The 17,148-nt window shown below is 39.9% G+C and overlaps 1 protein-coding gene and 1 pseudogene across 1 annotated transcript in view; both read right to left on the minus strand.

The window, feature by feature from the left end:
* Nucleotides 1-17,148, minus strand: part of dnah7 (dynein axonemal heavy chain 7) — a gene marked incomplete in the record, with an annotated part of 224,097 nt that overhangs the window by 184,257 nt on the left and 22,692 nt on the right. Inside the window, 6 exon segments of the mRNA XM_062964053.1 lie at nucleotides 2,749-2,827; nucleotides 4,047-4,174; nucleotides 5,748-6,026; nucleotides 7,763-7,942; nucleotides 11,728-11,911; nucleotides 15,971-16,090. Of these exon segments, the coding sequence (XP_062820123.1) occupies nucleotides 2,749-2,827; nucleotides 4,047-4,174; nucleotides 5,748-6,026; nucleotides 7,763-7,942; nucleotides 11,728-11,911; nucleotides 15,971-16,090 (970 nt within the window).
* LOC134295754 (U2 spliceosomal RNA) lies at nucleotides 14,728-14,862 on the minus strand (annotated as a pseudogene).

Below are 17,148 nucleotides of genomic sequence, written 5' to 3' on the forward strand. Positions count from 1 at the left end.
GACTGCTTTACACATGGACTTCACCAGATGGTCAACACCGAAATCAGACTGACTATATCCTCTGCAGCCAAAGGTGGCGGACATCCATCCAGTCGGTGAAAACAAGACCTGGAGCTGACTGTAGTTCAGATCACGAACTTCTTATTGCAAAATTTAGAATCAGACTAAAGAGAATGGGGAAAATACACAGACCAATTAGATATGATCTCACAAATATTCCTAGTGAATATGCAGTGGAGGTGAAGAATAGATTTCAGGGACTAGATTTAATAAATAGAGTCCCAGAAGAACTATGGACAGAAGTCCATAACATTGTTCAGGAGGCAGCAACAAAGTAAGTCCCAAAGAAAAAGAAAACCAAGAAGGCAAGTTGGTTGTCTGCTGAGACACTGGAAGTAGCCCAAGAAAGAAGGAAGGCGAAAGGAAACAGCAATAGGGGGAGATATGCCCAACTAAATGCACAATTCCAGAGGCTAGCCAGAAGAGACAAAGAACTATTTTTAAACAAGCAATGCATTGAAGTGGAAGAAGACAACAGAATAGGAAGGACAAGAAACCTCTTCCAGAAAATCAGAAACATCGGAGGCAAATTTCAGGCAAAAATGGGCATGATCAAAAACAAAGATGGCAGGGACCTAACAGAAGCCGAAGAGATCAATAAAAGTTGGCGAGAATATACAGAAGATCTGTATAGGAAGGATAATAATGTAGAGGATAGCTTTAACGGTGTGGTGAGTGAATTAGAACCAGACATCCTGAGGAGTGAGGTTGAATGGGCCTTAAGAAGCATTGCTAACAACAAGGCAGCAAGAGACGACGGGATCCCAGCTGAGTTGTTTAAAATCTTGGAAGGTGATGATGTCAAGGTGATGCATGCCATATGCCAGCAAATATGGAAAACACAAGATTGGCCATCAGATTGGGAAAAAATCAATTTATATCCCCATACCAAAAAAGGGAAACGCTAAAGAATGCTCAAACTTCTGTACAGTGGCACTTATTTCCCATGCGAATAAGATAATGCTCAAGATCCTGCAAGGCAGACTCCAGCAATACATGGAGCGAGAGTTGCCAGATGTCAAAGCTGGTTCAGAAAAGGCAGAGGAACCAGAGACCAAATTGCCAATATCCGCTGGATAATGGAGGAAGCCAGGGAGTTTCAGAAAAACATCTACTTCTGCTTTATTGACTATTCTAAAGCCTTTGACTGTGTGGATCATAATAAACTGTGGCATGTTCTTGGTGGTATGGGGATACCAAGTCACCTTGTCCGTCTCCTGAGAAATCTGTATAAAGACCAAGTAGCCACAGTAAGAACAGATCACAGAACAACAGACTGGTTCAAGATTGGGAAAGGAGTACAGCAGGGCTGTATACTATCGCCCTCCCTATTCAACTTGTATGCAGAACACATCATGCGACGTTAAGGGCTTGACGATTCCAAGGCCGGAGTTAAAATTTCTGGAAGAAACATTAACAACCTTAGGTATGCAGATAATACCACTCTGATGGCCGAAAGTGAGGAAGACCTGAGGAGCTTTATCACCAAGGTGAAGGAAGAAAGTGCAAAAGCTGGGTTGCAGTTAAACGTCAAGAAAACCAAGATCATGGCAACTACATCTATTGATAACTGGCAAATAGAGGGAGAAAGCGTGGAGGCAGTGACAGACTTTATATTTCTATGCGTGAAGATCACTACAGATGCAGACTGCAGCCAGGAAATCAGAAAACGTTTATTTCTTGGGAGGAGAGCAATGGCCAACCTTGATAAAATAGTGAAGAGCAGAGACATCACACTGGCAACGAAGGTCCGCATAGTCAAAGCAATGGTATTCCCCATAGTAACCTATGGTTGCAAGAGCTGGACCATAAGGAAGGCTGAGCGAAGGAAGATAGATGCTTTTGAACTCTGGTGCTGGAGGAAAATCCTGAGAGTGCCTTGGACCGCAAGAAGATCCAACCAGTCCATCCTCCAGGAAATAATGCCCGGCTGCTCACTGGAGGGAAGGATATTAGAGGCAAAGCTGAAGTATTTTGGCCACATCATGAGGAGACAGGAAAGTTTGGAAAAGATCACAATGCTGGGAAAAATGGAAGGAAAAAGGAAGAGAAGCCGACCAAGGGCGAGATGGATGGACGATATCCTTGAAGTGACTGGCTTGACCTTGAAGGAAATGGGGGCGGCAATGTCCGACAGGGAGCTCTGGCGTGGACTGGTCCATGAGGTCACGAATAGTCGGAAACGACTATGCAACTGAGAGAGAGAGAGAAGGTGACTGATCAGAGCTACAGAGTTTTCCAAAATTTTCATTAAACATTTTCATTAAACTTGAAAGATCTTCTGACTACTATCCACACAAATGATATTTAACAGGGGTTTAAAACATCTAGGGAGGACCTACATTTTCTAAAGGCAAGAACTTCCACTGATCTTGGAAGTTAGGCAGAGTTAACCTGATTGGATGGGAGACTGCAAGTAAATACCAGGTGGTGTAGGCTATATTTCAAAGGAAAGAACTGGGAAAACCATCTCTGAATATTCCCTGCCTAAGCAAAATTCAAGCAACTTGAAGGCACACACACAGAGATCCTATCTAGGCTCAAATTTAGCTCAGCCAAAGGAAAGTATTGCAACGTTTGTTCTCGAAAGAGCTTTTGTGTGATCCAAAACATTCCACAGAATGTAGGGAGTCTTTCCTTTCTGTTTTCACAATGCCAAAATCAATTTTTTAAAAGAACTGCACATACCTTAAATTCCATTAGCTCATGTGTGTTTGATGGAGTGGAAAGAGCTCTCTCTGCTATCTTCTCAAACTCATCACAGAGCCTGAAATTGTAAATGAAAAAAAAGAACAATCAAAACAACTCATACATACAAAGAAATCTTACAAATATATTCAAGTTCCCTTCCTATACCTGGTCAAGACGGGAAACATCAACTTTCCTATTCCAGATACTTATGACCAAACAAAAAGTGATCTCCTTACCTTAGCTAAACATTTTAGGGGCATTTGTGTCACAGCAGGAAAAAAAACACAAATGAAGTTACCATAAATACAACTGTGTTGAGACTCAACAATCCTATGACCTGCTTTGCCAAGACATACAGAGTAGAAAGATGGAAGAAAAACAATTTAGGACTTTCCATTACCCTCAAATAACAGCTCAACTTAGCTCTTTGAGTGAGATATATAATAGTATAAGGTATATGACTGATATTCAATATCAGTGGTTCTCAACCTGTGGGTCCCCAGATGTTTTGGCCTTCAACTCCCAGAAATCCTAACAGCTGGTAAACTGGATGGGATTTCTGGGAGTTGTAGGCCAAAACAGCTGGGGACCCACAGATTGAGATCCAGCATGGAGCAATGGTTTGAACATTAAATGATATCTCTGAGTTCAAATCCCCACTCAGCTATGGCTATCCACTGGGTTGCTTTGGGCAAATTTTAAACTCTCAGAAAGATAAGATAAGCCTCTCTGAACAAATCTTGCCCCCCAAAAAACTGTGATAGGATTGCCATAAATTAGAAAAGACTTGAAGGCACACAAGAACAATGCGATCTACAAGTAAAGCCTTCTTTGAAGCAGATGCGGAGAACCTTTACTTCTTCAGATTATTTTGGGCTTCATCTTCCAGAAATCCAAGCCACCCTGTCTAAACCTAAGTCAGTGGTTCTCAACCTGTGGGTCTCCAGGTGTTTTGGCCTACAACCCCCAGAAATCCCAGCCAGTTTACCAGCTGTTAGGATTTCTAGAAGTTGAAGGCCTAAACACCCTGGGAGTCATAGGTTGAGAACCACTGCACTATGATATTTAGGAGTTCTTGTTCAAACTGTCTGAAGGACATGAAGGTTCAACCCACTTCCAGCAACCACCTTTCCAACATAGATAAAAACAACTAAATATTCCTGTTCACCTGCAGTCTCCAATAATCTGGCTGGATACAAATGAAGATTCAGCTCCCCTCTTGGCAGATAATAGTCCATGACCTGAGCTGGATCAGAGACCACATTTATTTGCAACTTTGAAAACATATCATTTACCTTGTATTAAGATCTTGATGATCTTTGAACATTTTGGCAATAATTTTGGAACAAATGCCATCAGCTCGCTTGGTGAGGGATCTGATCAGCTCATCACAATGCAATTCGAACATTCCTAGACGAATACACTGGAGCACAAGGATTAATGAGAACAAAATTACAAAAAGCAAGAATTTATTTATTTATTTATTTATTTATTTATTTATAGTAGAGTCCCACTTATTCAAACCTCGCTTATCCAAGTTTCTGGATTATCCAAGCCATTTTTGTAGTCAATGTTTTTAATATATCGTGATATTTTGGTGCTAAATTCGTAAATACAGTAATTACAACATAACATTACTGCGTATTTAACTGCTTTTTCTGCCAAATTTGTTGTAAAGCATGATGTTTTGGTGCTTAATTTGTAAAATCATAACCTAATTTGATGTTTAATAGGCTTTTCCTTAATTCCTCTTTATTATCCAAGATATTCGCTTATCCAAGCTTAGCTTGGATAAGTGAGACTCTACAGTATTTATATTCCGCACTTCTCACCCTGAAGGGGACTCAAAATTTGTGATTGTTTATCAAAATCACAAAGAAAACCATAGAATGATCCAAAGAAATCCATAACTCCATCAAATATTTTTAATGACCTTTCAGCCTTTGATATTTTTTCTCATAACTAAAATATTTGTTTCTACCAACAATGTTCTTCTCTGCAGAACAATTCAATTTCCATAAAGGAAACTGGGCAGATAGACATAAAAAATAGGGAAAAGATTCTTGTTTGCCATTATAGTAAACAGGATGTTGGAACAGACAGACCTTTATAGGCTGTAAAAGCACTTCTGCCCCCAAAATCCTTTCCCTCCTTCATTTCAGAATATTCCACTGGTTTTTGTAGCTGTGAATTAAACACCCACAAAAAGCAGCACTCTGAAAAGTTATCGCATACATGGTCCAGAAGCAATAGCCTGTCAGTCAAAACTGATGGTGTTCCAGCAGGATGTTTTAGGTTCCTTCCTCTTTGAAGACAAAACACAATTTCCTCCAACCGTTCTTGAAGGAGAACAAGGGGATAGAGACTATATACTAGAAGTGGTACAGTCAGCACTTCCAGGACCCAAGGACATGCTCTGTCCCAAATTAATAGGTATTTTTATAATTACAATGTCTAAATATAATAATAATAAACCTTTCTTTGTATCCCGCCCTATCTCCCCATGGGGACTCAGGGCAGTTTCCAACAAATACACAAATCCTTCTGATCTTAAAAGCTAAACAGAGCCTGCCCTGGTTAGTCCCTGGATAGGAGACCGCCAACAAATATCACAATTTCAGCAGGAGGGACTGGCAAACCCTTTTTACCTAAGAAAATCCTATGAAATGCATGGGGTTGTCATAAGTCAGTGGCTCTCAACCTGTGGGTCCCCAGATGTTTTGGGGTTCAACTCCCAGAAATCCTAACAGCTGGTAAACTTGCTGGATTTCTGGGAGTTGTAGGCCCAAATACCCGGGGACCCACAGGTTGAGAACCATTGCCATAAGTCAACAGGTGACTTGAAGGCACCAACACACAACACAAGAGCTAGTGGTTGACATTAGTAAGTAGTACACCATATTCTTCTGTAATTGTGGTTCCTCTCACTATCCCATCCCTAAAACTAGTGGAGAGCATGAAATAAAAGCACATTTCCCCCTGCATTTATACATTACCTTTCTGGAATTGTACTGGATTTCATCTCGGATGCTTTGATACTTAGCCACTTGTGCAGTGATTTCTTCAAAAGTGTGCTCTTCGGACAGGAACTGATCAATATCCCGTTCCGCTTGCTTGTTGATCAAATCATGGTATTTATCGTAGAGCTCGAGGTGCTCAATGGGTGCTTTGCTCTGTCTGGCAATCTCGTCTTTAATGTTTTTCTTATGCTTCTCCAAAATTTCATTCGGGATTATAGGCTTCAAGTTTGATAATGATTGTACTTTGCTTTCAGACTTTCAAAACAACACAGAAACATAGTTTATTTGCATTATTTTTGTTTGTACAAAAAGTAAGCTTACTGTGCAACATTTCACATTATTGGACAAAAGGAACCATTTATGCTGAAGAGATTTTCCTACTCTTACACAACCCCAACAGAGACATATATGCACACACACATAATAGGCTGTGCTAAGAACTGGGGAGAAATGAGAATTTCACATCTGTCCATTTTGTACAAGCATTTTACATTGTTTTCTCTGACTTGTGTTGTAATATATATGATGATTTTGCACTGTTATATTGTGTTATGATTTTCTGTTTTATTTTGTTATATTGTATGGTGTCTGGGCATGGCCCCATGTAAGCCGCCCCGAGTCCCCATTGGGGAGATGGTGGCGGGGTATAAATAAAGTTTTATTATTATTATTATTATTATTATTATTATTATTATTATTATTATTATTATTATTATTGCCTTTGAAAAGTACTCAGAAATTTCAAGCGGTCTTAAGACTGTTATCTGAGGTCAGCTACAGGGAGCCTGCTACTCTCTAGTTGCAATCCAAGGTGTTGTGTATGATCATTAAAGACTTATATGGTTCAGGTCCAGGATATCTGAAAAACTATACCTTCCTACATAAACCTGCTCAGATTTTTAGAGGGCATTCTCTCAGTCCCACCAGCTGCCCTGACAAACATGATGGGAACCACAGAGTGAGCCTACTAGGCAGATGCTTCCCAGCTTTCGAAATACCTCCTTAAGGAGACCAGAACCAATCCTTATTCACTATCCTTCTGTCAGCAAGTTAAAACTTTACTGTTCTGGCCGGTTTTTATAAACTCACTGCAACCTCTTTTAATAGTATGCTGTTCTGCTGATTTTTATCTTTTGTCTTCGAAAGAATTAACTGTAAATGGTTTAGTACTATGTATAGTTTAACTGCTATTTAAACCATAACTTTTTATATGTTAAGAGAGATTTTTGTGGCTGCAAAATGTCACCACCTTTCTTTACTGCCTTTGTTCCCAGGTACTTCAATAACCTTTCGGGAGGGAAGAAAGGTCTGAACTTTGTATCTGCATAACTTCCCTACAACGTCTCAAGCAAGCAAAATGTCGACTTGCAACTTCAACAATGTCACTTTTCTTTCCTTGGATAAATTTTCTAAACTATCTTTGCCTGATGAACAAGCCAGCAGGCTTCAAAGGTTTCGTGACAATGCGTACTTCAAACTGAGGTTTTCATATATGATTATTTATGTCTTTGTAAATATTATTCAGTCGCCTTGTTCTTCCATTTGGAGGGGAAAGCAGGCTACAAACAAATTGGAGGAAAAGAAGGAGGTAGAAGTAGGAGGGGTAAATCAAGGTTTTATTCTCAGTCTTGATCTCTAGAGGCTAAATTAAAGGTCGATACTTCAAGATCTTACTACAGACAGCTATTCCAGTGTGTGTGCTAGAATTTGCAAATGTCCTCATAAATATCATCGAAAGAGCTTGAAATATAAACCAGTTGTATTATGGGAGAAAGAGAAAGATTTGTCAGCTCACAATAGAGAAGTATATTCTCCACTGTTTCAGCCTAACATACAATGCCTGAGATCCTCCAACCTTGGAGGATCCTAACATCTTCCATTATCTTCTCCGGTGGCATAGAACTTATTTCCTAGCAAGTTGATTCAAACTACAGCTCAGAAGAATAACTGCCAAAAAAAATCAAAATGTATGTCAATAGGGCATGTCTTACCAATCTTGAAAACAGTTTGGTCTCTACTCTTGGAAAGAGATTGACAGCTTTCACCATAACTGAATAAATGTTTAGAAAGATGGCTTCATAATCAGAAAAAGTTGGTTCAAATAGAACAGCTTCATTTTCAAGAATCAACCTCATTATAAATCCAGAGTGTTCATAGGCTCGAGTAGATTTCTAACAAAGGAGAATTAAAAACAGAAAAAAGAAATCAATACGATTCAGCTCACAATGACACAGGTGTATAGCATGAATGTGTCATGCTTGATGTCTCAGAAACCAATCAATTTCTCAAGAGAATCCTACATTTCCTTGTATGAAACAATGCTTTTATATACGCCCACCCTTTCCAGATGGTACTGGACTCCAACCCATGAGCCCAAGCCAGTCTTTCAATAGTTAGGGATGATGGGAGCTGTGGTCCTTCAACATTGGACACCTGAAGCAGCTGGTAGCAGCTTTCTACATGGCGGAGCAGCCTGCAGAAAATAGTGAGGTTGTACAAAATACAGAAAAGGGGGAAACATTGCTCAAAGAGCTCCAGACCTATTTTATGTGACGAACAAAGAGTCAAAAATAAAAGTAAAAGAATAATAAAAGTAAAAAAGACGACTACTACTACTAATAAATAATATAACATTATAAAAAATAAAGCAAAACTCAATGTAAAAATTATAATAATAATAGAAAATACAGATTGTATCACCCTTATTCAAAATCCGAAATTCTAAATTCTCCAAAACCTCAAATGTTTTGCACTTCCATACTTGAGGAGGGGATGGACTGATCTCATATTTAGTATCTGCTGGGCCCATCCCATCCCCAGGAGCCCTTGCTCCACCACCATCAAAGATTTTGTTTTGGGGAGAAGAGGGAAATCTCTAGGTCCTGTGGCTCAGCTCATATAGGAACTCACAAAAGGCAGATGCTCCAAACGTTTCCATGCTCACCTTCATAGAATCATAGAATAGTAGAGTTGGAAGAGACCTCATGGGCCATCCAGTCCAACCCCCTGCCAAGAAGCAGGAAATCGCATTCAAAGCACCCCTGACAGATGGCCATCCAGCCTCTGCTTAAAAGCCTCCAAAGAAGGAGCCTCCACCACAGTCCGGGGCAGAGAGTTCCACTGTCGAACAGCCAGAGGCGGTCCAACCATAAGGCGAAATAGGCATTTGCCTGTGGCGCCATCGTCCCGGGGGCACCATCGTCCTGGGAGGAGGGCACCACTCTCCACCTCCTTCTCTTTCGGGCCTTCCAGCGGCCACGCTGGGCCTTCCGGCCGGCGCAGACCCACCTTCGCACCACGCAAGCCCACCTTTGGGGCCTTCAGAGATTGTGAGGTCTGTAGGAACTTGGAAGCTAGGTATGTGGGGTTTATATATCTGTAGAAGGTCCAGGGTGGGAGAAAGAACTTTTCTTTGAAGCAGGTGTGAATGTTGTAATTAATCACCTTGATTAGCATTTAATGGCCCTGTGGCTTCAAGGCCTGGCTTCTTCTTGCCTGGGAGACTCTTTTTTTGGGAGGAGTTAGCTGTCCATGATTGTTTACTGTCTGGATTTCTTCTGTTTTCAGAGTGTTGTTCTTTATTTATTGTCCTGATTTTAGAGGGTTTTTTTTTAATACTGAGGGCTATCTGGGTTATCTAAGTCCACACTGCCCTATATCCCTGTTCAATGTTTAGTGCTAAATTTGCAAATATAGTAATTCCTACATAACATTACCATGTATTGAACTGTTTTTTCTATTGATTTGTTGTAAAACATGATGTTTTGGTGCTTAATTTTTAAAATAATAATGTAATTTGATGTTTTATAGGCTTTTCCTTTATACTTCCTTATTATCCAACATTTTCGCTTATCCAGCGCTTTTATTTTTCAGTGATTGGTTTGGGGGGGGGCGCCAAAATTCTGTTCGCCTACACTTGAAAAATACCTAGGGCCGGCTCTGCGAACAGCCCTCACAGTGAGGAAGTTCTTCCTGATGTTCAGGTGGAATCTCCTCTCCTGTAGTTTGAAGCCATTGTTCCGCGTCCTAGTTCCGCGTCCTTCCACCAAATGATGGCCAACATACCAAAGAAGAGACACCATTCTGGCCCACAAAGAATGATGGTCAATGATTCCCTTTAGTTCTTTCATCAGCTCAGGTTGAATGTTTTGTTATAGGTTCCTTGGGGGTTTGCCTCTATGGTTATTAGTAAAGGTAAAGGTTTCCCCTGACATTAAGTCTAGTCGTGTCTGACTCTGGGGGTTGGTGCTCATCTCCATTTCTAAGCCAAAGAACTGGCATTGTCCGTAGACACCTCCAAGGTCATGTGGCCAGCATGACAACATGGAGCGCTGTTACCTTCCCGCCGGAGCGGTACCTATTGATCTACTCACATTTGCATGTTTTCGAACTGCTAGGTTGGCAGAAGCTGGAGCTAACAGCGAGCGCTCACTCCACTCCCCAGATTCGAACCTACGACCTTTCAGTCTGCAAATTCAGCAGCTCAGCGTTTTAACATGCTGCACCACCGGGGGCTCTACTATGGTTATTACTGTCCATGAAATCGACAGTGGGTTCCTTTACAGCTTGGAGAAGTTAATTTTTTAGACTGTAACTTCCAGAATTTCCAAGCCAGCAACACCACTGTATTAATTTTTATCCTCAAGAATTTGAATTCTGTGTCCTCTGGCTGAGCTAGACAGAGATCTGTATCTCTTAATTAGCTTTTAGGCCAAACTTCAATTTCATGAGAATATAGTAAGCTATAGGGCTCATCCAGAAATTGAAAAAATGTTTTAAGAAGTATTGATTTTGTTTTGATTTCAACTGGGTTTCCCTCACTCTCCGTGCACACAGCCCATCTGTTAGTCTTCTCCCCAACCTCAATCATATCTACTAATGCTCATTTCAGACATTGAAATGCACCCATTTCCACTAAGCCTTCTTTATCATTATCCAAGAGTCATAGTTAAAGTGTCAAGCAATATTACAATACTGTATTAATTAATTAACTGACCAGGAAAGAAGAAATTTAACGTTCTCAGGAAATATCATGTGGCTCTCCAAAATAAAATGGGTTGGTACATGAACTCTCTGTATTGAACTTGGCTTTTTTGCAGACGTCTTTCTCATCTGGAGGAGCTCTCCGTATTTCCAATGAAAACTGTTAGAAAACTCAGCCCCATCTTCAAAGTACATTATATGGCAGTGCAGATAGGGCACTAGTTTTATACAAAGGGCTAATGATGAATACTGTAAGCCATATATATGAGTGTCAATTTATCTTATGTCTGTTTACAGACAGTTCATTGAACTGTCACATTATAGGGTTGCTGTTAAGTTTTCCAAGCTGTATGGCCATATTCCAGAAGCATTCTCTCCTGACGTTTCACCCACATCTATAGCAGGCATCCTCAGAGGTTGTGAGGTCATAATCTCTGAGGGTGTCTGCCATAGAGGTAGGTGAAACATCAGGAGAGAATGCTTCTGGAACATAGCCATACAGCCCGGAAAACTCACAGCAACCCAGTGATTCTGGCCATGAAAGCCTTCAATAACACATTGTTCACATTATAGTTTTTGTAAAAAACATTCATCTCTTTATTTATCTGCCTCTGATATCTTGTGTACTTTTATTTCATAAGCCTGATTCTTTATTAGGATGTCCTAATAATATTTCAAATGCATTGTACCTGAAAACTGCCTCTGGTCATCTATAGTTTTACCTCTTTTGTTCAATGAGGCAAACAAAGTACTTGCTTTTTGTGTTGCTTTGTAGATTTACTGCTAGAAATGTGGAATAATTTTTCCTCTTTATAAATGGAGCACGGCGTGAAAATGCTGCATACTTAAAAACAGAAAACCTGCCTTTGTAGAATGAGGATTACCTTTATAAGCTCCTTTTTGGGAAAAATTCCATTTAGTAAGAAAGACATGCATAGAGAGACTTGCCATCCAGCCAGTGAATCCTACTTACTGGAGGTTGTACAATTAAATCTGTGAAGTCCTGCATTGAAAGCAAAGCCAGACTCTGTAGTTGCTGGGTCATTAAGGCTGCAGCACAGTTGAAATAAGCATCTAATTTGGGACCGACAGCATATGTGGGCACTAGTTTCCTTTTATTGGCTTGATAATAGATATTTTGCACTTCTGTAAACCACCTGAAAGGAAAAAGGAAGAGTTTTGAAACAGCAGTTCACCAGAACATACCTTTCCGTAGTTTTACTTGTAACACCAACATAATTCTAAAACAGCGTTTCCCGTTCCTATGCAATATTTTGTTGCAATGCCAACAAAGAAGCATTTTTACTAACTAGGAAAAGCCAGTTTAAATTCGCGGAGATTAAAAATTTATGGCAGATATACACACACACACCAACAGTAAAGGTCCATTTGGCTTTATTAAAATGATTTACAAGATCACAGACTTTTATTCCAACTCCAGTCAGAATAATTGTTATTCATCTTGACCTCACAGGAGAAGGAAATACAATCAATCAAACAAATGAATACCTCTCAAAGGAACAAATCCAATTACTTACAATATCAACTGCCTGCACAATGAAGCAGTAGACCTAAATCTTGTCTTTTAATCACCTGCAAACTACCTTTCCATGTGAGTAAAATGGTTGCTGAATAGAAAAAAAATAGGTGGAAATAATTCTGAAAATATGTTGTCGAAGGCTTTCATGGCCTGAATCACTGGGTTGCTGTGAGTTTTCCGGGCTGTATGGCCTTGTTCCAGAAGCATTCTCTCCTGATGTTTCGCCTGATCTGTGGCAGGCATCCTCAGAGGTTGTAAGGTCTGTTGGAAACTATGCAAGTGGAGTGAGAGAAAGAACTCTTGTCTGTTGGAAGCAAGTGTGAATGTTTCAATTGGCCACCTTGATTAGTGTTGAATAGTCTTTAAGTTTCAACATCTGGCTGTTTACTACCAGGGGAATCCTTTGTTGGGAGGTGTTAGCTGGCCATGATTGATTCATGCCTGAAATTTCTGTTTTCTGAATGGAGTTCTTTATTCACTGTAATATAAATAAATAAAACTTTATTTATATACCGCTCTATCTCCTTGAGAGGACTCAGGGCAGTTTCCAACATGTGTGCAAACAGTCACTTGTCAAAACAACATACAACAACCTGAACACAGCAGACATAATAAACAACATTGTAACAAGGCAAATGTCCTGATTTTAGAGTTTTTTAATACGTAAGCAGATTTTGTTCATTTTCATTGTTTCCTCCATTCTCTAAAAAAAAAAAAATCTAAAATCAGGATAGTAAATAAAAAACACCACTCAGAAAACAGAGATATTCCAGACATTAATCAATCAGGGCCAGCTAACACCTTTCAACAAAGGACTCCTCCAGGCAAGAAGCGACCATACCTTGAAACTGAAAGACTATTCAATGCTAATCAAGGTGCCAATTTCAACATTCACACTTGCCTCAAACAGACAAGAGTTCTTTCTTCCACCCTGGACTTTCCACAGATATATAAACTCCACTTGCATAGTTTCCAACAGACCTCACAACCTCTGAGGACGCCTGCCATAGATGTGGGCAAAACATCAGGAAAAAATGCTTATAGAACATGACCAGGCAGCCCAGAAAACTCACAGCAACCCAATACTGAAAATGTATCATTAATTTGGCTAAAGGTTATTTGTTCTTCACTCTGTTTCTTTTGGGATGCTTGACTAGCAAAGGTCATGTTGCAAACACACCCGGAAGTAAGCAGCAGACTGCTGCAATTATTTATTTCAAATACTGTATGTAGAGAACATCCTTTTTCTTGTTGGGTGTTATATCACAAAACAATATTTTTACCTAACTGATAAAAGTCCTGATTCTGCCAAATCATTAGAAATACTCAAGAAGAGGAATGTTTCATAAAACAAGATAGGCTGCAGGGAAGTGTGTTTAGGGAGGGCACTCCAAACTTTGTGCCCTATTCCTGGGGAATCTCTTTATGCATATAACCCTCAGCATCTTCATACACACCCAAATACATATCAGTGTGATTGCCAATTTTATGCACAGTGCTATCTGCATGCAGCAGCCCACTGCAGGATAAGATTAGAAACCTCATCTCGAAATCAATTATTTCTTCTCCGACAGCAAACTCCACTTCTTGACAACTGATTGAGAACTTAAACCCCCAAGATTAGGTGTGGCTGACCCTTAGGCCGCATGTAACAGCATAAAAATATTGCATTAAGTGAGTTCTGGGGCCATTTCTGCCCAGGGAATTCCAATGTAGCAGGGCTGTGGTGAAGGCCGGGTTTATGTGGGAGTGCCAGGTAAACCTTGTATATCCTCATCCAAGGAGAAATGTGTGTCTGCCTGAATAGTGTCAACATATTGGAAACCAAAGTACAGTAGATTTTCACTTATCCAAGACCTAATTTGATGTTTAATAGGCTTTTTGTAAGGCTTCTCAGCTCCAGCTGTGTTGCTGTGGGTTAGTCTTCTTCGGAAGAATACACCAAGATACACAATGAGTGAAGATACCACACGGCTTTATTGTTCAGAATATAAGAGTCTACTCTACTGGCCCTAGCTACAGTGTTATAAATCATTCTTAGAGTCCTGGTGCCTGGAGGTTGCCCATTCTTACATTCCAGAGTCCCTTTGCCCCCACCTCAGGGCAATTGAGTTTTATGGCTGGTTCATATGACCTGTCCTCCCTTTTGGCCCATGGCCATGTGTTCTGTGTCAGCACTCTGTGACTGGAGATGGCATGAGATGGGGATCATGACACTTTTCCTTAATCCCTCCTTATTATCCAAGATATTCGCTTATCCAAGGTTCTGCCGGCCCGTTTAGCTTGGATAAGTGAGACTCTACTGTATGTCACTTCCCTTTGTCTGCACTATGGCTCCTCAAACAATGGCATAGGACATTTTGCCCCAAAATGCGACATCACCCTGCATAATCATAGGAGTTTGACAGATATGAACTGCCATGGTTCAATGCTATGGAATTCTGGGATTTGTAGTTTTGTGAGATATCTATCCCCCTCTGTCAAGACAGTTCTGGGGCCAAAGCAAACTACAAACCCCATTAAGAACAGATAATACATTTGATCTTAGCTAAAAGGCCAAGAAGCGATATGGTGTATATATTCAGTTTTATCATATTTATTTACTGTATTGTTATAAGTGTCTTATTTCAACTTAGAGGGTAATCAAGTCTTATCAAGCCTTGTTTGGTTTGGTACTGTGATATGGCCTAAGGGCTAATCAATAAAAATTATTACTATCATTATCATTATCATCATCATCATTATTATTGCAAACCCCAATAGTCTCTATATGATGGAGCCATGGCAGCTAAAAAGGCATCAAACTGCTATAATTCTGCAGTGTAGATGGCCTCATAATCTAAGCCAAAAGAAGCATCCCAGTGGAACAAAGCAATCAATATACAGGGTGTTTGAAAAAGAATGTGTTTTAATGTGTTTTAAGTTAAAACACATTAAAACTAGGGAGTTCTTTTTCAAACACCCTGTACTAGGATTATTTTTGGTCCACACTTTTTTGTTATTTATTTTAGAATTTAATAAATGTATGTGGCAGGTGGCAAAACTGAATAGCATTGCCCAATGACAGTCTGTAGAAAACCGAAAAATCTAACGTGTTCAGCAGCAAAATGAAATGAAAATGTCCATCCTGGTCCATAAAGCATTAGACAAGGACTTTGGGAGGCCAGGATTCAGATCCATGTTCAGCCATTGAAACCCATAGGATGACCTTAAACAAGTTACATTCTCCCAGGCTCAGAAGCAAATAATAGTAAACATCCTTTGAAAAAATATGGCTAAGAAAAAACAGTGATTGAGTACCAAAAGTTGGATTTGGTGGTACTGTTCTATTATCCGGATGGAGGCCAAAAGAGGGTGATAGAGAAGGATAATCCATTTAATTGGGGAGAAGGGAGTTGAAGGAGGAAAACCATTTTGTACATTTTCATTGGTTATTTCCTCCCTGCTTTCCCATATCATAAAAGGGGTGTTTCCATGACTGCGACATGGGTGGGGGGAACAACAGGAAAACGGGGAAGTGATTTTACTCCTTCAACTCCCTTTCCCCTGTAAAATAGACCATCCTTCTCTCTCTATCACTCCCTTTTTGACCTCCACCCGGATAATGAAATAGTACCGACTGAAGACATATAACAACATATAACAAAACCATTAATAAAATATAATCCGATCTTACTTTTTAAAAAGAGTATCTTTGGCAGATTCCATATGCTTCACAACTATATTCTGAAAGAAGGAGAGCTCCATAGATTCCGAACGAGTATGGAATGCTGCTTTATCAACTAGCCTCAAATCACTGTAAGAACAATTAAAAAATAGGAGTTTGAATGATTATTTTCACATTGCCTATGCTGTTTAATGCTTAAACAAAGACTCTCCCATCTGTTAAGAATTCATTATCTTCTATTGTCTGACTCAAGTTAAACCTTCTCATAGCCATAACTTCAATTTCCAGTTCTAATTAAGCATTCTCTACTCTAAATTAATGCTTTAAATCTGATCTCATGCAATGGTCCTTCAAGTGAACTTAATTTGTTTGTGGTTACTTTTTCACTTCTTTTATTTTCATTAACTACTAAACTAGATTATAATCATGAGGACCAGGCACTACTTTGGGGTCTTAATCCATGTACAATGCAAATCTTAACATGCATATCATTGAGGGAACCAGCGTGTGACTTGAACGATATGCTTCAGAAGAGTTTATCAAAATGTTTAAACCAGCAAGATTTAAATGAATCCTCACACATCTTCATTTATTTACAGATTTTGTTTGTGGTTGCTTATCTTCATTTTCATTTGTACTTATTCACTTGATTGTTTTGAAAGCATTTTATTTTATTGCCGAGGGTCTCTGTAGGCATAAGCAGGCATATATGCATTTAATAAAGGGATGAAATGAAATTTATGCAGCAACCAGCATGAATCGTTTTGCAGAGGCGTAAGAAGGGAGTCCTGGATCATGTTAAGAAACAGAAAGCAATGAATGCACAAAGGAGGTTGTCTTTCCTCCTTTAGCATAGATTATTTGACTATCAATAAGGATGGTGGTGAAGTGTGTTAAAGCACTGAGCTGCTGAACTTGCAGACCAAAAGTCCCAGGTTTAAATCCCGGGAGCGGGGTGAGCGCCCGCTGTTGGCTCCAGCTTCTGCCAACCTAGCAGTTCGAAAACATGCCAATGTGAGTAGATCAATAGGTACCGCTCCAGCGGGAAGGTAACTGTGCTCCATGCAGTCATGACAGCCACATGACCTTGGAGGTGTCTACGGACAATGCCAGCTCTTTGGCTTAGAAATTGAGATGAGCACCAACCCCCAGAGTCGGTCACGACTGGACTTAACGTCAATGGAAAC

Source organism: Anolis carolinensis, chromosome 1, assembly GCF_035594765.1.
Source record: "Anolis carolinensis isolate JA03-04 chromosome 1, rAnoCar3.1.pri, whole genome shotgun sequence".
Taxonomy (NCBI): Eukaryota; Metazoa; Chordata; class Lepidosauria; order Squamata; family Dactyloidae; genus Anolis; species Anolis carolinensis.